General features: G+C 39.9%; 1 protein-coding gene across 1 annotated transcript in view; it reads right to left on the reverse strand.

The window, feature by feature from the left end:
* Nucleotides 1-22,789, reverse strand: part of INVS (inversin) — a 522,371-nt gene that overhangs the window by 286,661 nt on the left and 212,921 nt on the right. Inside the window, exons 4-5 of the mRNA XM_030205118.1 lie at nt 18,103-18,276; nt 16,571-16,738 (exon numbers count right to left, since the gene is read on the reverse strand). Coding sequence (XP_030060978.1) covers nt 16,571-16,738; nt 18,103-18,276 — 342 coding nt within the window. The remainder of the gene's footprint in view (nt 1-16,570; nt 16,739-18,102; nt 18,277-22,789) is intronic.

The following is a 22,789-nucleotide window of genomic DNA, read 5'->3' on the forward strand; positions in this document are numbered from 1 at the left end:
GAAGAAAGGAGGTGTTGATGCCCCTCTACAAGTTGTTAGTGAGGACTCACTTGGAGAATTGTGTCAGTTTTGGAGGCTAAGGATGTAAAAAGATTTGAAGCAGTGCAAAGAAAAGCTACAAAAATGGTATGGGATTTGCATTGCAAGACATACAAGTAGAGACTTACTGACCTGAACATTCATATCCTGGAGGAAAGGAGAAACAAGGGTGATATGATACAGACATTCAAATATTTGAAAGATATTAATCTGCAAACAAACCTTTTCCAGAGATGGGAAGGCAGTAGAACTAGAGGACATGAACTGAGTTTGAAGGGGGGGGGGGGGGGGGGGCAGATTCAGGAATAATGTCAGGAATTATTTTTTCATGGAGAGGAATTGGAATTAGAATTCCCTCCCACGGGAGGTGGTGGAGATGAAAACGGTAATAGAATTCAAAACTGTATGGGATAAACACAAAGGAATCCTGTTTAGAACAAATGGATCCACAGAAGCTTAGCAGAGATTGGGTGGTAACACCGGTAATTGGGAAGCAAAGCCAGTGCTGGGAAGACTTCTACTGTCTGTGCCCTGAAAATGGCAAGGATAAATCAAGGTCTGGTATACATATAAAGTTATCACATACAATGAATTTATCTTGTTGAGCAGACTGGATGGACAGTAAGGGTCAATCTGCTGTTATCTACTATGTTACTACGTTTTTGAGCTTCTGCTATGTGGAGAACAGTGTTTTCACCAAAGCTTAGGTATTTTGGCGTTTAAGAAAATCATTTACAAGCTGGATAAAAATAATTTAAAAAATAATTTAAAAAGACATAAAATAAGGAAGTGGGAGGTTTTCTAACTAGTGATATGGTATATAATAGCTACGTTACAATAGTAGCGCTGTTTTTAATGAAGTTAAAATAGTGTATATGATTAGTGGGCAGTGTTAAGTATTGTTGTTTATACTATATTAAGTTTATAAAATAAATGGTGATTTCCATATTGTTATGCCAATGATCTACAAATACTATATATATATATATATATATATATATATATATATATATATATATATATATATATATATATACATATACACACACACACACATCTGATTCTATTGACACCTTTCCACTCAACTCTGGTTTAGAACAAGTTTCTACATGGCTAATTAAGCAAAATCTATCTCTGAATGTCTCCAAATGTGAATCTATACTCTTTCCCAAACCGTTCTATATTATTTCTCTTCCTTCAATTCTTCTAGGTTGCACTCTTACTTATTGTGAGAAAATAAGAATTCTGAAAGTCATCTTTGATCAAAAGCTTACTTTTAAATGACACATTAATACTTCAATCCTCGTTCTCTGCACTACAACAAATTTGATCAGCCATACCTTACCTACCGATGCCCTGCATTCATACTGTAATGTCACACCTGGGTGTGGGGACGGTCTGTATCATCAGGTCTGCTCCCTCTTACACTTTTCCTTGGAAAGGTCAGGAAAAATCCCCCTGATCCAGATCCCATTCCGGTTCAGGATTTCCAACTCTCCAGCTCAGATACTTACACAACGACCAGGTTCCAAAACATAAAGAGCTTTTTTTTCAGCACAAAGAATTAGATGCAATACTCAAAGTTCAGTCTCCAAAACACAGCACGTCCCCCTGACATGTGCTTCAGGATTCAAACAAAAAAATAAAGCCAAAATAATTCATGCAAAAACTGCACAGAAAGGGTTTCTCTTTTCTTTCCTAACCCGGCTTACATTTTAAGTCCATAGCAGTTCATATGTTTCTCATATGTTTGAATCAGCGTTTCCAGGACACAGACTAGAGCTGTGCCCTTAATCAATCTCTGACCAGGTTAATTCCCCATCTGATCCCAACCATAGGCTAGGATTGCTCAGTAACGGTCTCTGCATCTTTCACATGGTTGACCCTGACCCCCTCTCTCTCTTCAGACTGGTCAGTCCCTGTCACATGACAACATTTCCTTGGTGAGGACCGAGCACCAGTTCTTTCTTCCAGCCAAAGGCTAGGACTGCTCAGGAATAGTCTCTGCACCCTTCACATGGCTGAACAGCCACCTTTGACTGCCCTGCAAACAGTCTCTGAACTCTTCACTTGGCTGACCCTGACCCTCCCCCCCCCCCCCTTTCTTCAGGCAGGTCTGTCTCTGTCTCACAACAGCATTTCCCTGGTGAGGACCAGACACCAGTTCTTTTCCCCTTCTCTCACTAACCAGGCACTGCATTAACTTTAAGGTCCTCTTGCACTGGGTTAGGTAGCCTATTTACTCCTTGCAACTGGTTCTCTGTGAGAAAGGTCTCTCCTGCCCTCAGGCAGGTTGCTCTCCTCTTCTTCTCTCATCTCCCTCTCTCAGATCACAGCAGGTTTTTCACATGAGAAAAAAGGCCCCACTAATTTCCAGGCCTCACTTTGACTCCCAGGGTATACTGCTTACTGGGTGGGGGTGGGGGGCAAAGGCTAGATCTAAGTCCTGGCATGTCGCTAATTTCCCTCCAGGAAAGCACTACAGGTGTGGAGCACCTCCCTTCCTGAGGCCATTCCAGGCTTTTTCCCTTCCAGGGGCTCTGGGTCTGTCCTGAGAAAGACATCATTAAGCACTACTGGGAAGGGTTTAGAACATGGGGGATCTGCCCTCTCAGTAATTCTGCTTGCCCCTCTCCTGCTGCAAGCTTTCCAGAGACGCACAGCCAGCTATCCAGGTAAAATTCCTCTCCCTTCTTATAGTATTTGCAGGGCAATAAGATATGAAAAGACAACAGGGAGACCAGGATGGTGTCTCATACATCACAATATATTACTTCTTTCCTTGATCATTACTCACTTAGATTCCCTTTTCTTCACTCAAACAACTTCAACTTATACAAGTTACAGCAATCAAAAGTTTACACATTGCTCATAAATTTGATCATGTAATACCACTCCTCAAATATGAACAATGACTACCAGTTTCTGTTTGCATATACTACAAATTATTAATACTAGCTTTCAAAGGCTTACATTCCTCAGTTCCAGATTGTATTTCCAATTTACTTTAGCCTTATCTCCCCACTCACAACTTACTCTCCTCTCAGAGCACTACTTCAACTTCAATCTCCATCTACTATAAGACTAGACATTACCCAGGACACTGCATTTGCTTATGCAGAACCCAAACTGTGGAACACTCTACAACTTGAATTAAAAATAGAAGCTTCCTATGCTACTTTTAAGAAGCTCCTTAAGACATGGCTTTTCCAACAAGTATTCAACACATGAACATTATCGCATAGTCTCCTTCCTCACTCTTATTCATTTCTCTCTCCTTTGCCTTCTCATGAGTTTTCATTTGTAAACCCCTTGATGCCATTTGGTGATTGGCAGTATATCAAGGCTTTGTAAAGTAATAAAAATTATATTACACCCTTTGAGATAACAAAGCATCTAAGGTCATACAGAGTGTTTGAGTGGGTTGCTCTTTTTAGCTGTGACTGCTAGCGCAGCCTTGAGTGGTGTCTCTGTGTGGCATGAGTGAGCTGTTCTTTCATTTAGCTGTGTCTACTAGCTCAGCCCTGAGCGTCCTCTCTGTCTGGCTTCTGTTTGTGTTCGAGTGGGTTGCTCTTTGGTTTAGCTGTGACTACTAGCGCAGCCTTGAGTGGTCTCTCTGTGTGGCACGAGTGGGCTGTTCTTTCATTTAGCTGTGTCTACTAGCTCAGCCCTGAGTGTCCTCTCTTTGTGTTTGAGTGGGTTGCTCTTTCGTTTAGCTGTGACTACTAGCACAGCCTTAAGTGCTCTCTCTGTGTGGAACGAGTGGGCTGTTCTTTCGTTTAGCTGTGTCTACTGGCACAGCCCTGAGCTTCCTCTCTGTTTGATTCTGTTTGTGTTTGAGTGGGTGGTTCTTCTGTTTAGCTGTGACTACTAACTCAGCCCTGAGCTGCCTCTCTGTGTGGCATAAGTGGACAGCTCTTTCATTTAGCTGGGACTACTAGCTCAGCCCTGAGCTACCTATCTGTTTGATTTCTGTTTGACTTGGTTAGGACTATTCGTTTAGCTGTGGTTCTAAGTACAGCCCTGTGCTGCCTCCCTGTGTGGTTTTCTTATCTTTTACTTGTGGTTTCTCACATGTGACTCTAAGTGGGGTTGTCCTTTCCCTTTCAGTTTCTTTGTGCCTGTGTGTAGGGTCTTTCGACCCCTTGTTTGTGGCTCTGTTTAGTGCAGTGTGTGTGCACTGCTTGAGTAGTACTTGCTCAAGAGATTCCATTCTGTTTCTTTTCCCTTCCCTCTGGTATGAGTGGGTTCCAGTTCAGCCTTGCGGCCCATATGAGTGTCCTTCCTTTGTTCCTGCTTTGTTAAGTTCTGTTCCTGGTTTTCGCTTTAGCCAGGCTCTGGTTTCACCTTGTCTTGAGTGTGCTCTGTCTATTTGCCATGTCTGGTATCTTGTTTGTATTCAGTGCCTGGTTTGCCTCTGCTCTGCGCCTCCCCAGAGGACTTGTCTGCTGCAGCCTGACTGCAGCCCAAGGGTTCACCATTCCGGGTTCCGTGACACCATGCTAGATTAAGGTGCCAAATATAATCTGTGAGCCCTGAAAATAATCGAATACCTACCCCCATTGCATCATGGTCTGAAAAAGTAACTGGTTCTATATCCTCAGAAGTAAGATTTGAACCCTACCCCCCAGAGCAAAATATAATCGAGGTGGGCATATTTTCGATGGGTACAATGCTAAATTTGAACCCCCCCCCCCCCCCCAGAGCAAAATATAATCGAGGTGTGTATATTTTCTATGGGCATAACGCTAAGCAATTGTAGCAGAATCCTTGAGAAACTAGCATATTTTTCAAATCCTATAACTTGCCAAGGCTAAGACTCCATAACTTCAAAGGTCATATTATTCTTTTTGTTGCAGACTTACATAAAAGAACCATTCAATGATGTAACCAGTTGTTTGCAATGAGACCTTGGCTTAAGTATACTGGCGCTAAATATGGCCTTTTTTTCCTGTGACCATGAAAATCATTATTAACAACATTACTAAATTATTTAAGGATACTAAAGTCCTTATACAACATATGGAACAACTGGAGTTTGTGGATATGGATACTGATAACAATATTTCTGAAACTTGATTGATTTCTTTCATAATCTTGTGTGATTTCCAGCGTTTGACCCTGTTCATGGTCACTACCATGCTTTTTTTTCCTGCTTATATTTTTAATCTCTTATTGATTTATCAGTCAATCTCCACGTTGTTTTATTTGCTGCTTGTTTTGCCTGACGGTTGGACTTTTAAATGTCTTACTCCAATTACTGATTTTTCAGTGTGATGAAGAAGAATCAGCTTCTCCCTTACATCTACTAATTTCTAGCTTTTACTCTTTCATTTAATATTTTGCTCACTGGCTTAAGAACGTATACTATTATGAGTATATTCTTTGTTGGTTTCTCTTTTTAATATTATGTTTTACTACTCTATTTTTAGAGACTGTTATTCTTAAAGATGTTCATTCTCCATACAATGCATTATCCCCCTAATTCTATAAAAGTTTCCAAAAATTGCACATGCTCAATTTGTGTGCACAATTTAATTGAATAATGTGCCAATTAGTGCCAATAATTGACTTATCAAGTAATTGTCACCAATTGGAATCAATTAAGATGTACATGCCTAAATTTTACACACATCCTGAAAAAGGGGGTGCAGAAATGGGAGGGTCATGGGTGGTTTGTTGTGGATTGTGGGCATGGTTTTGGGTTACACACGCAATTATAGAATATGGGGGTTCCACGTGTAAATTTAGGTGAGGGTGTTTGTACCACATTTTCATTGGGACTAAGTGCTATTCTATAAACTGTGCATAACTTTAGGTTCAGCTAATAGAATAGTGCTTAAGCATTTTTTTTCAGCAACTATTTTTTTAGACGCAATTTATAGAATTCACCCCTACATGACAGTTTTCCTTTAGCTTCTGTAAGTAGTTATTTTTCAGTTCTTTGTGCCTTATTACAGTTGCAACTGCTTATATATTTACTAGTTTTTCTTCTACTTTATTTATTGGTTTACTCACATTGACTTTTCAATTTATAGATCTGATTAAGGTCATGTCTAATATTTTGTTATCCCATTGGAACTGAGCCTGCTTTGCTTTCTTCCCTGCTCTCATGTTAGCACTTACATGGTTTTATAGTTCTTGTAAAGTTTGTTCTCTTTCCTATGACCAGAACTTTCTCATTTTATTCCTTAGGCTTATTGTAGGCTTATTGATATTGATACTGACATTTTTCTCTTTCAATAATGATTCATTTCATCTTCAAGAGGTCTCTCTTTAAATATTCTTATGGCTTACGTTTTGAATATAATTTCTTTAAATATACAAGACTTGAATAATCCTTTCAAAAGAAGTACATTTTGGATCTATATTAATAGACTGCCCTCTGACATTCTACTCCTTCAAGAAACACATTTGGATGCAAATCACTATCATTTTCTCAATCATATTAAATACTCCCTTGTGGCAGTCTCTTCTACTACTGGTATAAAAAAATGGTACAACAATCTATTATAAATCTTTTCTACCATTCACTTTAATATCACATTATTCAGATAATGAGGGCAGATGTAATATTATTAATGCTCTTATTGGCCGTAATTCGTTAGTATTTTGTAATACAGTATATATGCCCCTAACGCAGAAGATCCCTCTTTCTTTTTTTTTTTTCTTTTCAAAATGTAACTAATGCCGTATTACCATTTTCAGAAACCCCCATCATTTGGGGTGATGATTTCGATCTGGTCTTGAACCCAACCATTGGTAGGAAATCTAAATGTTTTGCATCTACTTCTAAAAGAAGAAAATTTATTTCCAGAGGAATTACAACTTACTGCTATATGGAGACTGTTTCACTCTATCAAACTTATGGCCCTGTTTACTAGTATGTTTAGCATGTGCTAAGCATTAGCAAGCACTAACCTTGTAGATGCTCATAATATTCCTGTGGGCATCTACATGTTTGGCACGCACTAATTTTTAGCACAAGCTAAAAACGCTGGTGCACCTTAGTAAACAGGGCCCTTAATTTCTCTTTTTATTCTCTCCCACACAACACCCACTCATGTATTGATTTTGTCCTTAGCTCCAATACTTTAATTCCCAATGTATTTTGATACTTAAATCCAGTGCTGGGCAGACTTATACGGTCTGTGCCAGAGCCGATGGTGGGAGGCGGGGATAGTGCTGGGCAGACTTGTACGGTCTGTGCCCTGAAAAAGACAGGTACAAATCAAGGTAAGGTATACACAAAAAAGTGGCACATTTCTTGGGCAGATTGGATGGACCGTGCAGGTCTTTTTCTGCCGTCATCTACTATGCTACTATGCTATTCTATTACTATATCTGACCATGCAACAATCCAGATTAAATTAGAAACTTCCCCTTCCTCTTCCTGTAAATCTGAATTTTAATCAATGAGGAAGGCTTCACTGACTCACTTAAAACAGCAATTCAAGATTATTGCTCACATAACAAAATTGAAGATATCTCTATATCTAATTGTTGAGATGCATTCAAGGCCTACATCACGGGCACTATAATAAATTACTATATTAAGTGGCAAAGCCAACAACAAGTTTCTCTAGATGCATTTGATAAGGATATCAAAAATTTAGAAAATCAATACGCCTAGACTTCTAATTAGACTACATTTCAAACTTTACCTGACAAGCATAGCCAACACAACACTATTTGTTCCAAGCAAGTTAGCCACCAATTAGCTACCACTGGAGTGAGATACTATGCAGAACAAAATACTGCAGGCAGATAATTGGTCTCTTACCTAAATGGTAAACGTGCTAAACAAAGAGTGTCCTCATTAAAAGACTCCAATGGTAAAATAATTACTAAAGATTCCAATATCAATAAACTTTTAAAAACTTTTTACAGTTCTTATAATCTTCAGAGATAAATGCTTCTGATTCAGATATAGATAACTTTTTAGCCAAATTTAATCATCCAATTCTAACCAAGGCCCAAGACAAAATTCTTGACTCCCATATTACCCAATCTGAGCAGATTTCAGCGTATTATCTACGACACCCAGGTCTTTTTCTTGAGTGCTGACCCCCAAGGTGGACCCTAGTATCAGATGGATTACCTTGCAGTTGTCCACATTAAATTTCATATACCATTTGGATGCCCAGTCTTCCAATTTCCTAAGGTCTTCCTGCAATATTTCACAATCTGCACGTGTTTTAACAACCTTGAATAGTTTTGTATCATCTGCAAGTTTGATCACCTCACTTGTTGTTCCGATTTCCATATCATTTATAAATATGTTAAATAGTACCAGTCCCAGTACAGATCCCTGAGTCACTCCACTGTTCACCCTCCTCCACTGAGAGATATGACATTTAACCCTAAACCTCTGTTTTCTGTCAAATAACCAATTCCTAATCCACACCAGAACCTTGCCTCCTATCCCATGACTCTTTAATTTTCTCAGGAGTCTCTCAAAAGGAACTTTATCAAAAGCCTTCTGAAAATCTAGATACACTACATCAAATGGCTCACCTTTATCCACATGTTTATTCACACCTTCAATTATCCATATGTTTATTCACGGCTTCAAAGAAATGAAGCAAATTGGTGAGGCAAGACTTCCCTTGGCTGACCCCATGCTGACTCTGTCCCATTAAACCATGTTTGTCTACCTGTTCTGTAATTTTATTCTTTATAATAGTTTCCACTATTTTGCCTGACACCAACATCAGGCTTACCAGTCTATAATTTTCTGAATCACTCCTAGAACCCTTTTTAAAAATCCGTACCACATGGCCACCCTCCAATCTTCAGGTACTATGGACGATTTTTATGGCAGGTTACATATTACTAACAGCAGATCAGTAATTTCATGCTTGAGTTCTTTGTGTACCCTCAGATGTATGCCATCCGGTCCAGGTGATTTACTACTCTTTAATTTGTCAGTTTGGCTCAGTACATCTTCCAGGTTCGCCGAGATTTCTTTCAGTTCCTCCGCATCATCATGTATAAAAGTGAATCGACTTTTCACTCTTTCAAAAAGTACAAAGACCAGGGGACACTAAATGAAATTACACAGAAATACTTTTAAAACAAATAGGAGGAAATATTTTTCCACTCAAAGAATAGTTAAGCTCTGGAACTCGTTGCCAGAGGATGTGATTACAGTGGTTAGCATATCTGGGTTTAAAAAAAGGTTTGGACAAGTTCCTGGAGGAAAAGTCCGTAGTCTGCTATTGAGACAGACAAGAGGGAATCCACTACTTGCCCTAGGATTGGTAGCATGGAATGCTGCTACTATTTGGGTTTCTGCCAGGTACTTGTGACTAGATCGGCCACTGTTGAAAGCAGGATACTGGCCTAGATGGACCATTGGTCTGACCCAGTATGGCTATTCTTTTAGTCTTATGTCAAAAGCAGCTGAGAAATCTAGCATTACTAACACTGAGACAAATCCTCTGTCTCAGTTTCTCTGAAGATCATTTAGTAGGGATACGAGGACAGTTTCTCATAACTGGGTCTGAATCCAGACTGACATAGATCTAGCCAGTTTCTCTCTTCTAGCCAATCACCGAGTTGAACACAGACTAGAAATGTGATGTAAGATACTGGCCAGTAGTTTTCAAGTTTGTCCTAGTCAAGGTTATTCTTCTTTAGCAAAGGATGAATCACTGCCCTTTTTAATGTTGTTGTTAACTGCCCATTAGAAAAAGAGGAGCTCACAATTTTTGTACCCACTTCTATATAGCCCCTGCCTGCCTGCTGCACTATCTGTGATGGGCAAGGGTCGAGAGAACAGGTAGCTGGTTGAAGGCCTTTTAGGATTTTGTCAAGGCCCTCCTCTGTTATTGGGTTAAAAGAGACCCATATGTCTATGTGATGAGGGGGCAAATTTGTGAACTCCTGGTTGGCAAAGTATGCAGCAAAATCATTGCAGTTCAGTTTTGAGTGGGCAGGTTGGTTCTTTTGTAGGGGTTACAACAGACTCTTTACTATGTATACTTTGTTTGGTTGAATTGGCAGCCTGTTCAATGGATTGAGAGAAATATTATAATATGTTTACTGTTAAGGCTTGGTGGTACTTTGTTATGTGTTTCCTACAACTTAGCCTATCCTCATCCAGGCGAGATTTACACCTTTTTCTTTCCACTTTCCATCCTTCACGTTTAAGTTCTGGAGAAAACCAAGGTGAATGTTTGTGATTGGGGCATAAGACCCATTTTAGGGTAAACTTTTCTCTAGTGTCTTAGCTACGTATGTATTCTAAATATCAACCTGCTCTGACATTGTAGTTATTTTGGGTCACCTCTGTAATCATTTCATGGAGTTCTTGCACAGATGATGTGTTATTACAAGGTGCTTGGTAAACCATGAGTAGCCAGATTAGTTTCTCCTCTTCTAGTTAGATTAAAAAGGATTCCGATTCCTCTAGCTGGGAGATGGCAATTCTGTTTAGTTTGATTGTATCCCTAAATCAGGACACCTATCCCTCCACCCCATCTCCCTGGTCTTGGTTTATTTTGGATGTTGAAAGCTATTGGGCATAGTTCAGCCAGTGGTAAACCCCAAGTTTCATCTAGCCAGGTTTTACTTATCACTAAAATGTCTAGATGTTGTTCAGAGCTGACATTATGGATTACTAAGGATTTCTTAACAGCTGATCAGGCAGGCCTGGGATTCCAAAGGGTAGTCTGGGAGTAGCTTGGGTATGGCAGTGAAGTGATCATTTATGTACTGTTAGATAGGTGTTTGACTTCTTGCACTTTTGTCTTTTCTTTGGTTAATGGGGATTATAAATTCCTTTCCCACACACTACTAGGGTATTCTAGAGGTCTCCTACTCTACTGGGCCAAGGCACATTCTCGGAGTCAGATGATCCCTTAGGTTAATTTCCCTAGTTGGCCCTATAGGCCTAAAAAGCTCTGTGGATCAGCAACCATTGAGTGTAGTAAAGCAAGGTTTCCCAGTTACCACTGCTGGTCTAAAGGCTGTAAGTCAACAGGTCTGAGAGAACAAAGACCTTTTACAGATTGTAATTTCAGACCAGGACTGGGAGATCAAAGACTTCCAATAAAAGAAAGTCAAATGACTGTAATTTCCACTTCTATGAATTTTGTGGAGGTTTGATATAGTTGGGGTCGAGGAACTTTAGTTTCAGCAGATCAGAATCTTAAAGCTAGTTAGGAATTTTAAAATAAAATTTAAAGTTTCTGGTTCTGATATCCTTGGATAGCCCAGTTGTTGGAGGCTGCTGTAGAATTTTTAATTTGCTATCCAGGAGGGTTAGACACAGATATAGATCTGGCACAGATCACAGGACACAAGGAGAGTTACTTGTAATATCAAAGTAATGTAAACGTTTCCTGTCTCCAACAAATGAAAGAATTCTGGAGTAAACTCAGAACTGGTGCCTCAACACAGACTAAACAGAAGTTTGTAAAAATGCGAGTTATAAATAAAGTGTACTATTTAATCTAAGTTATAGGAGCCTGATGTGAACACAGCCTGTTTTGCTGCACTGCACTGTGTTTGATGGGATGGTTTAAATCATTCATATTTGGCAAGTAGTTTAAGAGTTCCTGTGACCATGCTGAGAAAAATTAAACCACAGCAGGCAGCACGCTCCAGGAGTGGCACCCTTCCCTCCCTCCTCAACCCTTTACCTTATTTGTTTCTTTTCCAAAAGGCGGCAGTGGCAGCGATTCCCATAGGCTGCCCTGCCGCTGGCATTGGCCTCTTCACCTGCCTCTTGATGTAACTTCCTGTTTCCTCAGAGGTGGGATGCAATAGCGAGAAGGCCGATGCTGGTGGTAGGCAACCTTTGGGAATCGCTGCCACTGGCACCTATTGGAAAAAAAATAAGAAGAGGGGCAATGCTAGACCGGGCATGGATGCAGAGGGCAGAGGGAATCTTATCCCTGCCCCTACAGCAGACTGCCTTGGGCTGCTCCTGGAGACAGGATACCATAAGAGGTCCTGTAACCAATCTGATTAAACTGGTAAGGATCCCAAAATAGCACACCCTATACAAATACCACAGCAGTTGCACCCATAACCCCTGAACCCATCCACATCCCCCCCTCAAACACATACTGTGTACATTCACTTACACCCCAAACATGTCGATTTTCTCAAATCATTGTGACTTTCTACCAAGGTCCCTCCCACACACAACGATGATCCTTACATCCTCAATCAAAGAACAAACAGTACAAAAAAATATATATACTGATCTGTGACCATCTGTCAATTCCACAAAAGAAAGTCCAGATTGTTACCAGAGAACAAGAGTGCAGGAGTTTACTACTACTACTACTACTACTACTTGACTACTCCCCAGAAAAAGTCAACTTTCTAGATGCCACAGTTTCCATTAGCAATGGCTGTATACAAACATTGAAACCTAAGGACAGATGCAGCTATCTACACAACTCCAGCTTCCACCCTTCACGTACATAAAAATCCATTATACACAGCCAAGTCACATGATACCACCATATCTGCTCTGACCCAAGAGACAGAGATATACATCTCAAAATCCTGATTCCTTCAAACAAAATGGCTACAATCCTAAAATAATCTCAAAGAATATTGCTTCTTCCCTTAAAATACCTAGAGAAAACCTACTGCAGTACAAAGAGAAGAAAGCCACAGAAAGAATCCCTCTTGTAGTGACATACAATCCAGAGCTAGAAAAACTGAGAAGAATCATAAAAGATCTATAGCCAGTAACTTTAGGAGAATAAATTACTGAAAGAGATAGTCCAGTCCCACAAGTACTGGCCTTCCAACAGCCACCTAATTTTAAAGATTAGTGAAAAGCAAACTCCCAATAGAAGCTCAAAAAGAAGATAATGGCACACATCCCTGCAATATGCCTAGCTGCAAACTGTGCCAACACATCTCACAGGATCTTACAATCACTCACATGGGAAAAACATTTAGCATAAGGGATCCTTTGCATGCTCATCCTCAAATGTGGTATATATCATTCAATGCAAAAAGTGTGAAGAAGGGTGTTATATTGGAGAAACAAGCCAGATGCTAAAGACAAACTTCAATTTACATAGATACAATATTAAACATTCCAATGCCAACCAGGAAGCCACCTCTGTGGGACAGCACTTTACAAAACCAGAACACTGCATCAATGATCTTATGGTAAGAATACTAAAAGGAAATTTTAAGACAATCCAGGAACTTAAGACCTTTGAAGTCAAAATGATGAAATATTTTGACACCCACCAGACAGGATTTAAAGATCTGGGCTTTCTGTCCCACTATAAACCATAAAATTCTACTGTTTTGTCACTCCCTTATCAGCCATCCATCTCTCCCTGTCTCTCACCTAACCTATCCCTCCCTCTTCCTGAAAGACTATCATTGAAATGCTTTTGTGTTTCACTTACATATTCTGATATTTGTCAGCATTTGCTTTTTCTGATCTGAAGAACAAGGGTTACCTTCAAAAGCTAATCTAAAAATGTATTAAGTTAGTCCAATAAAAAAGGTATCATCTTATTTTCTTTTCTATGCTTTAATTTATTTCTATTTATTACCTTTAAAAGTGGACTAACCCAGCTACCACACCACTTTACTTTAAGACATATTCAAAGTCACTCAAGTTGCCATCCTGCTACATTTCACAAGAAATTTCTTAAGCTGCACTTGCTCTTTAAAATCTTGTGTACGATTCTGGTAGGTGACCAGCATTCTTGCTGGATAGTACATCCCATATTTTGCCCTGATGAATTTCAATTGCAGCCTGCATGCAAGGAGTTGTCTACAGTATTGTGCAAATTGTGGTTCCAGATCAAGTAAAACAATAATCCGTGCACCCTGCCATTTCAGGTCACATATGGCTTTTGCTTGGAATAAGATTTCTAACACCTGTTGTTAGTGCAGAACTTTAAGAATAAAGGGGCACAGGTCACAGTCCATGTGTTGTGCCCAGGAAGTAATACAATGTGTGCATTCCACTTCAAACGGATGCACAAATTGAATATCCAGAAGTTTCAGCAAAATGGCTTTGATGAACTCAATAGGTCTCGCCCCTTCTACCCCGTCCAGGAGACCAAGCGGCTCATTTTCAAAGCACTTAGACTTACAAAGTTCCATAGGTTACTATGGGGCTCATTTTTGAAAGAGAAAAACATCCAAAAAGTGTCATAAAGCAACATTTGAGCGACTTTCTTCTGAAAACATCAAAATCAGTATTTTCGAAACCTATTTTGTAGATGTTTATCTATGCAATCCATCTGCAGTGCATCTAAATCACAAGGGGGCGTGTTGTGGGTTTTTGAAGGCAGGATTAGGGTGTGCCTAACTCTTGGACATTTTACAGTCATAATGAACTAAACCAAACCATCTAGAGTGACAACTTCAACATTTTGGTCTAGACCTGTTTTTCTAACAAATAAGATATAAAAAGGTGCCCTAAATGACCAGATGATGACCACTGGAGGGATTCAGGGATGACCCCCCTTACTGACCCCTCCCATCCCCCCAAAATGTAAATAAAAATAATACTCACCAGCCTCTATGACAGCCTCAGGTGTTATAGCCAGGTTCATTAGAGCAGCATTCAGGTCCCTGGAGTAGTCTGGTTGTGGGTGCTGCACACAGTAGAAAGGTGGACCCAGGCCCATACCTCCCACTACTTTTTATACTTGTGGTGAAAACTGTGAGCCCTCCAAAACTCACCAGAAACCCAGTGTACCCACATACAGGTGCCCCCATTCACCCATAAGGGCTATTGTAGTGGTATACAGTTGGGGGTAGTGGGTTTTGGAGGTTTCAGCAGACAAGATAAGTGAGCAACAGTGAGATGTGTACCTGGAAGCATTTATATGAAGTCTAGAGCAGTGCCACCTAGGGAGCCCCACTGCTCTCCTGGGATGTCTGAGGGCCCAGTCTGCTAAAAATGCTGGCCCCCTCCTACATACCAATGGCTTGATTTTGTGAGTTTTTAATTTGTGGGTTTTTTTTTAATGGCCTATAAAATTAAATGCAGAAAGCAGAAAACCTTGTTCGAAATGGTATTTTTGAAAACAAAAAAAAGATAGACATTTTCTTTTTTTTAAAATGGTTACATTTGCTATTTGGATTTGGGCCGTTCAGTGCAAAATTTCCAAAGTCAGACTTAGAGGTCAGAGGGAACGGGACTTGATATATCACCTTTCTGTGTACGTTTGCAACTACATTCAAAACAGTTTTCATAGTATATAGAGGTACTTATTTGTACATGGAGCAATGGAGGGTTAAATGACTTGCCCAGAGTCACAAGAATCTGCAGTGGGAATCGAACCCAGTTCCCTAGGATCAAAGCCCGCTGCACTAACCACTAGGCTACTCCTCCACTCCATGAAAATGCCCCTACATATAACTTTGTAAGTCTAAGTGCTTTGAAAATAAGCCTCAATGTATTCTAATACTGCTGTAATAATTAAGGTTATTAGCATCTTCAAGTTCTCTTTGAATTTTTTAAAAATGATTTTACAATCCTGTTGTGACTGCTACAGACCACCCTCTATCTAAGTACAGTAGTTCTCTTTATGCCTGTATTTATACACTATTACCAATCTCAGCTCGAAGCTTAGTCACATTAGTAGCATTTTCCTATATCATATTTTTTACCTGCCCCAGGTCCCTCATGATCCCCTTGACAACTTCTTGCAGCTTTTGAGGGGATGCCATTTTAACTGGCGTCAGGAGGTCCTGTTTAGATCTTTTCCCATCACCAACTGCCAAGAATGCAGTCTCAATTTTGTTCTGTTTTGAGACAACATCTGCCCTCTCTCTAGTAGGCGTTTAGAAATGAATCAAGGTTGATAAATCTGTGTCTTGCGTGGGGTTTAAACTCATACATCTCATTTTCTAATTCACCATTGAGTCTGAATTACTAGGGTTGTGCAATAAGTACAGGATTCAATTCATTTGGACGCATAAACTGCTTGTATACCTGTATGCCTATCAAGTAATGCATATACAATTGATTGTATGCATGCAAAATGTTTTTATGCGCACATTATACGCCTAAAAATATAAGCAGGTGAAACAAATTTGAAAAATGCACAGAAACCAGGAAAACTTTGAAAATGCCCATGAACCAGAATTTTGGCTATGTACACCCCATGAATTAATAAAATGTGCCTTCATGGAATATATTATTAATGTAATCACATGAAAAAGCCCTAAAATGAAAAATGACAGGATATTACATTCTGATGGACTATTTTGACTTGCTGAAATTAATTAGCAAAGTTAATGCTCAACCTACACTAAGACGTGTGTTCATGATTCTTTAAATTATAAACCATTTTATAACTCCCTGCCACTTTCCAGCTGGTATAAGAAAAACAATGTCAAGGTTTATTCTTCACTTACTTAACTCCTAACTCATGGCTTTTTGATTTTCTTTAACCTGTACATAACATCCACTAAACATTTCTATAATACATGTTTATTAAAAAAAAAAAGGTATAGCAACAAAACAATGCCAGAAGTAAAATTCATACCCAGCACAAAGAACCACATATAATCTTACCAGAATACATTTGATTGTGTGAACTGCACTTGGGTACTTATTGTTAGCCGCCCAGTGAAGTGGGATTTTTCCTTCAATATCAGGAATTCCAATGTTAGAGTCATGTTTTATGAGAAATTTCACATGCTCTGGATGATTGTAATAAGCACTCCAATGCAATGCAGTTTGCTATGGGATTAAACAAAATTAGCAAATTTTACCAAATAAAAAAATGAGTAAGCTTAAAGAATTTTTAATTATTTATTTTCAAAACTTATACAGCTTTCATGTTTTAAAAAGATATTTTTGAATAGATTGGCTTAGAAATGTGAAAAAATGCTACATATTTATATCTATAGCTGCTTGTCCCTGGGATCAGTAGCATGAATCCCGCTACTATTTGGGTTTCTGCCAGGTACTTGCAACCTGAATTGGCCACTGCTGAAAGCAGGCTACTGGGTTAGTTGGCCCACTGGTCTGAACCAGTATGGCTATTCTTATGTTCTTAGTTACAGATATAGATACATCTCAAGGGTATCTCATACGAATAACCTTAGATGTCTACTTCAGACCATCTAAAATGCTATAGGGATCTGGTGAGAAACAAAGCAATGGGTTTCTAGTTTAAATATGAAAGAAAATAAGGGAAAGGTATTTTAAAATGTCAGGAGGAAGATAGGTTCAAAGGAATATTAAAAAAAAAAAAGCCTGAGATGGGGAGGAAACCTGTCTAGAACAAGGTAATGTAATAAAGTAAGCGATTCATAGATGGAACAAGAAAGAACAAAATTTAGTGGTTCCCAAGCTGTGCACCTCAGCACCTTGGTGCACTGCAGTGAACACTCAAGGGGGCTACAGCCTATTTTCCTGCCGAGCCACAACTATGACCTTCTCCTCTCCTGTTCTCAATCTAACCTCCTTGAAAAGATCCATTATTCTCTGAGGTCGACAGCAGGCTGCAGCACTAAGCAATATGAAGACCATGGGACCAGTTTCCTGCATGCACTGCCACTAGTTCTGACAGTTACACTTCCTCTGATGCAAATTTTCTGCATTGAAGGGGTGTGACAGGCACAGCTCATGACGATGTGTGCAGGAAACTGGTCCCGCGGTCTTCATATTAGCTGACGGTTCTGGGCTGCTGCCAGTCAAGGAAATCTGCAGAGGGTGAGTGGCAGAGGGGAGGAGGCACGAGTGATGCTGGCTTGGGGAGAGGGGCAGAAAAACATAGTCAGAAACAGAGATGGGGGTAATGAAGGATGAGGGAGGAGAGAAACAGATCGGGGTAATGCTGGATGGGAAACACTGCGCCTGAAGCTCCTTGTTTGCGCGCGCATAAACCTCTGTTCTCCAAACTTTTCTTCTTTATTATCTTTTTGACCTGTTCTATCAAGTTTTGGAGTTCATTTCTAATTGTGTTTGTAAACCACTTTTGTTTTTATCCAAGAAAGACGATATATAAAATTTTAATAAACCATAACCATTTTTCATTTTGCGATCTTGTGAACTCAGTTTTATAAATATAGTTTTCCATGAATATGAGTGCTTGTTACCTTGTTTCTGTCTTGTGTGTCTACCTCTCCGGGTGCCATAACTTTTAGCAGCAAAGCCAGACACTTTGGATTCTTATGCCGCGTAGCCAAGTGTAACGGAGTCATTTCTTCTAGATCCTTTTGCATCCAGTTTGCTTTCCGTGCAAGCAAAAGTTTCATGAAGCGATAATTGCCCTACATTCAATAATAATAGTATATTTTAATTTCCTGTTTAAAAATTAAGATCAATTTTGTAACTTCTAAGTAAATTCTGCCCACGTAATTTCTGTTTGTGAGATATTATTCAAGATGTAGCGAGATAATCTATGGGAATTGCTTTTTACTTGCTTTTACAGGGTTGTCAAATTACCTCAAAAAATTGCAGGGTGGTATGTGCCAAACTTACTCAGAATCATTCAGATGCCATGTCAAGATAAGCCACAGAGAGACAGGAGCCAATCAAGATTAAACACTACCTACAGCAGGAAATGCAGCCTAATCAAACTCCACCACCATATTTTCAGGGACTTTTAAGCTCCCGATGCATGCAGTATGCTGCCAGATCACCAAGTGCTGTGGCAGTCAGACTGGATTTTCAGTAGCACTATCTGAGTAAGTGCCATTGAAAATCCAGTGATGACACAGTGAGAGGACGTATCTGGTTAGGAGCCTCTCCTGCCCCAGTAACTCCTACTAAACATCTGTCCACCAGTTGCTAAGTTGTTGGTGTCATGCTGCTTCCAATTTCATGAATCAAGAATTGAAATCCCAAAAAGTCTTTTAAATGCAGTGGCAATAACAAAATGATATATTAGAAATCTCAATGCAAAACAAATTTTTTTTATGTATATAGATATGTTAAGTAACAATCTCATATCTTGTATCACATAGAGGGGTATTTTCGAAAGAAACATCCAAGTTGCGATTTGGACGTCCTTGCACAACGGCAAAATCCAGGGGCGGGGAACCTGTATTTTCGAAAAAAGATGGACGTCCATCTTTTGTTTCGAAAATACCATCAGAGACGTCCAAATCCTTAAATTTCTGACTTTCAGCGATTTTCGATACCAAAGACGTACATGTAAAAAAACGTCCAATTGCAAGCCGTTTGGTCGTGGGAGGAGCCAGCATTTGTAGTGCACTGGTCCTCCTGAAATGAGAGGACACCAACCATGGCACCCTAGGGGGCACTGCAGTGGACTTCATAAAATGCTCCCAGGAACATAGCTCCTTTACCTCATGGGCACAGCCCCCCAAAACCCACTACCCACAACTGTACACCACTACCATAGCCCTTACAGGTGAAGTGGGGCACCTAGATGTGGGTACAGTGGGTTTGTGGTGGGTTTTGGAGAGCTCGCTGTTTCCTCCACAAATGTAACAGGTAGGGGGGGGGGGTATGGGCCTGGGTCTGCCTGTCTGAAGTGCACTGCAGTACCCACTAAAACTGCTCCTGGGACCTGCATGTGCTGTCATGGACCTGAGTATGACATCTGAGGCTGGCACAACATATTTTTAAAGATGTTTTTTGACAGTGGGAGGGGGTTAGTGACCACTGGGGGAGTAACGGGAGGTCATCCTCAATTCTCTCCGGTGGTCATCTGGTCATTTCAGGCACCTTTTTGTGCCTTATTCATAAGAAAAATGGGTCTGGGTGAAAACGTCCATGTGTTCATCAGGGACGTCCTTGTTTTCTTTCGACAATGGGTCAAAGACATCCAAGTGTTAGGCACGCCCAAGTCCCACCTTTCCTATGCCTCCACCACACCCCCTTGAATTTTGGACATCCTTGCGACGGACTGCAATTGGAGACGTCCAAAATCGGGTTTCGATTATACCCATTTGGGTGTCTCTGGGAGAGGGACGTCCATCTTCCGATTTATGTCGAAAGATGGAATCCTTCTCTTTCGAAAATGAGCCTGATAGTAGCGCAGCCTTGGAGGTAACTCTTTTCACACAGGGTACACAGCCCTGTGTCTTACCTAAATCATCATCAGCTCTAGCAATTCTAGTGTGCAATATATAAAATCTCACCTTTAATTTTAACAATTCCAATCCACAATTTAATTGAATTTCAATCACAGAAAGCTTGTTTCACTTATCTTTTGAATGTTTACTTAGGAATGTCGCAAATAAAATGATCTATTAGAAATCCCAACGCAAAAAATTTGTAGAAATCTTGAAAACCAGACTGGCCTGGTTTTTTGCAAGGATTAGGCTGAGAACCCCTGATTTGATACAGTTTAGGTTATTTATTCTTGATATACTGCCATTAACTGACTTACAGACCAAAGCAGTTTGTAAAATCAAGTATATTATAGGAAAGGTAAGAAATCATGCCAGAAGACTCATTAAAAAAAAAAAAAAAAGAGAGAGAGAACACACACAGCCACTGTCAGGTTCCCAATCCCAAATGCTCAAAGGCTAAACAAAAAAGGTTTGCCTTCAGTAAGGATTTAAATCTTCTAAGAAATTCCTCTTTATGTAAATCCCTTCTTCACAGGCAGAAACTGACAGCTGCAATGGAAGACATTCACAATATTGCTATGAAAAGGGAAGCAATACTGATAGGTGATTTCAATATGCCTGATGTTGATGTAGGCATCCCTGCTACATTATCATCCAGAAGAAGGGAGATCCTGTAATGGGAGAGCTATTATGGTAACAGAACTCATACTGGGGAAGGAGCCATCTGGACCTAGTGCTTATGAGTGGAGAGAGTGTTTATATAGTTCGTGTTCATCTGGCATTCACTGGTCACCAAATTGAAAACGTTCATTCAAAAGTGAGGGTCCTTCAAGAAAACTAACATTGTCTAGATAGCAGAATTCCTCAAGGAGTCATTAAATAGATCCGAACATATCAGTAGAGGCTGACAAACTCAGTTTTGGTTTTGGTTATGGTGCCAAAACTGGCCCAAAATCCTTTTTCTGCCGTTTCAACTCCAAGCAAAAAGTAGGGGAGGACCAATAATTTTCGACACAAGGTTAAAAAAAACCAAACAATAGTTAGGGTTCTTTTTCTCCTCCTTTTTTGTTTTTATTTTAATTTACAGCCATATTTTTGGTTTCAGCCAAAAATGATCAGGTGTTTTCGGTGGAAGCCAAAATTTTGTGCTTTGTCCCGTTTGCTTCTCTTGCTCCTTCTCCCAGACTCCCCCCCCCCCCCCCCCCAGGTGCCTCCACTCCTCACCATAGGCCTCCCTGGGCCTATCTTACAATCCCTACTGGTCTAGAGGTGTAGTTGGGGCAGGAGCGATCCCCAGTTAGTCCTTCCTATTTTGGCTGTGCTCTCAAAATAGCTGCCACAATTGAGGCCGCTCCTGCCCTTAGTACACCACTAGACCACAGGGATTATAAAGTGAATTACAAGCAATGCAGTTATGATCTTGCACAATAGTTTATATGTAAACAGAGTGCTACAAATAAATGCTTTTGATACAAAATTTTAGCAGGAATTTAAGACTGTAAATTTGGGATAACAAATTCCTTAGGGATTAGCCTCTCTGTGGAGTTATAATGTCAGCTGTCATTCCATGTGTGGTGCAAGTCAGTCACTATAAAAGTACTGTTGCTTTTAGTTTCAGTTTTCATTAGCTGTGGTCTATGAGTGCTGAGGCTATTTTTCTTAGAGGTAAAATTTGGTCTTTCATTATTTAAATTATATTTTGGCTTGGATACTGAGGGTTTAGCAGAGGGATGCAAAGTGCAAGCTCTGACAATCTCCCTGCAGCCTTCACTTGCTCACATTCATATAACTAAACTTAAGTTTTTGGTTTTGGTTAGGCTTTGGCTGAAACCAGGTGATGAGTTTCCGATACAGTTTCAGTTTTGGTTTAAAACGTTCAAACAATTTTGGTTTTGCCTGAAACTGAAAAAGCAGTTTTGATAGGCCTCTACATCTTGAGGAAGAAGAAAAACAGGGGCAAAACTGAAAGGAGACATTTTTAAGGGCAACAAATCGTTTTGTTAGGAAAGTAAATAAAAGTAAGAGGAAAAAGAGGCTGTTATGGGTCTTGAAAGAAGTAGCTGGAAAAAGAGGATGACCTTCAAAAATTACAAGAGAGTGCAGAAAGAGGAAGACAAACAAAAATATCTGGAAGAGCTCACAGAATCTGGTAAAATAGTCAGAAAAACAAAGATGCAAATGGCAGAAAAAATAGCCAATACAGTAAAATGGGTAGGAACAAGACTTATTTAGGTACGTTAGTGACAGGAAGAAGTGCAAAAGCGTCACTGTCAGATTCGAGGAGGAAGGAAAGGAATATGTATAAGCTGATGAGGATAAAGCAGAATTGCTTAACAAATATTTATGCTGTGTGTTCAGATGAAGAACCACAAATAGAATCACATAAAACACACACAGGAATGGAAACAATGCGATAGGCACAAAGGAATTCTGTTTAGAAGGAATACATCTATGGAATCTTAGCGGAAGTTGGGTAGGAACGCCGGCAATTGGGAAGCAAAACCAGTGCTCGGCAGACTTCTACGGTCTACGCCCAGATCGAAACTGAATAGATATGGATGGGCTGGAGTGTAAATTATAAGGGGCTTCAATGTTAGCTCCAGAACCTTTAGTACAAGAACAGTGGTGAGCAGACTTCTACGGTCTGTACCCTGAGAATGGCAAGGACAAATCAAACTCAGGTATACATATAAAGTATGACATACCATGTAAAATGAGTTTATCTTGTTGGACAGACTGG

The sequence above is a fragment of the Microcaecilia unicolor genome, chromosome 1 (assembly GCF_901765095.1).
Source record: "Microcaecilia unicolor chromosome 1, aMicUni1.1, whole genome shotgun sequence".
NCBI lineage: Eukaryota > Metazoa > Chordata > Amphibia > Gymnophiona > Siphonopidae > Microcaecilia > Microcaecilia unicolor.